Raw genomic sequence first — 1,063 nt, 5'->3', positions numbered from 1 at the left:
TGTTATTGATGAGTGCTTTATTTTGACATCAATGGCCTATGACCGATACGTGGCCATCTGTAAGCCCCTGCTCTACAAGGTCTCCATGTCCCATCAGATCTGCCTCATGCTGACGGTGGGTGTATACGCGATGGGGCTTGTGGGGGCCATGGCCAATACTGCGTGCATGCTGCGACTCTCCTTCTGTGATGGAAACATCATCAATCACTACATGTGTGACATTCCTCCTCTCCTCCAGCTCTCCTGCACAAGCACCTCCATCAATGAGTTGGAGATTTTCATCGTGGTGGGTGTCAATGTCATAGTGCCCAGTGTCACCGTTTCCGTTTCTTACACCTTGATCCTCTTGAACATCCTTCGCATCCGTTCTGCAGAGGGCAGGTCCAAAGCCTTCAGTACCTGCAGCTCCCACATAATTGTGGTTTCTCTTTTCTTTGGATCATCTGCATTCATGTATCTCAAGCCTTTTCCTGCTCGGTCTCTGGATGAAGATAAAGTGTCCACAATTTTTTATACCATTGTGGGGCCAATGGTGAATCCTTTCATCTACAGTTTGAGGAACAAAGATGTCCAAATTGCATTGAGAAAGACCTTGAAGAAAAGAGTAGTCTGAACTAAAATTTTGTTAGTTATTGATGCCACAACTTAGTATGGACATACAATGTATAAAGACATGGAGAACATAGAAATTAAAGTAGAAATGTAAGTGATTTAAATCAGAGCATAAATTAAGTTCATTATATAAATCACTTCATAAGAAAAAACACTGTATGGAAAAGGAGGATCAACCCTTCATCCTTTCATAGAAAATAGGGGAAGTAGTCATTGTGTCATTGTGCAGCTTATTTTCAGAGACTATATGGTTTTAAATTGAGAAAATTGAATGATGATGTACCAAGGAATGGTAAGATTGTCAGATTTTTCAGGGTGAGTAGGGAGAATTGAGAGAGTAGCATTGACATATATACACTACTGTGTATAAAATAGATGGCTAGTGGGGAGCTGCTGTATCGCACAGGGAGCTCAGCTTGATGTTCTGTGATGACCTAAAGGGGTGGGGTAC

The 1,063-nt window shown here is 42.0% G+C and overlaps 1 protein-coding gene across 1 annotated transcript; it reads left to right on the top strand.

Annotated features, from left to right (window-relative positions):
- Position 1: 1 nt before the first annotated feature.
- Positions 2-613, top strand: LOC105002045 (olfactory receptor 8B3-like; the record flags this gene model as incomplete). Its single annotated transcript, XM_010858487.1, has 1 exon — positions 2-613. A coding segment is annotated over one exon (612 nt), but the record flags the coding sequence as incomplete, so codon positions are not given.
- Between the last annotated feature and the right edge of the window lie 450 nt (positions 614-1,063).

This window comes from Bison bison, unplaced genomic scaffold (genome assembly GCF_000754665.1).
Source record: "Bison bison bison isolate TAMUID 2011002044 unplaced genomic scaffold, Bison_UMD1.0 scf7180017864388, whole genome shotgun sequence".
Taxonomy (NCBI): Eukaryota; Metazoa; Chordata; class Mammalia; order Artiodactyla; family Bovidae; genus Bison; species Bison bison.
This window is presented reverse-complemented; position numbering and strand designations above follow the sequence as displayed.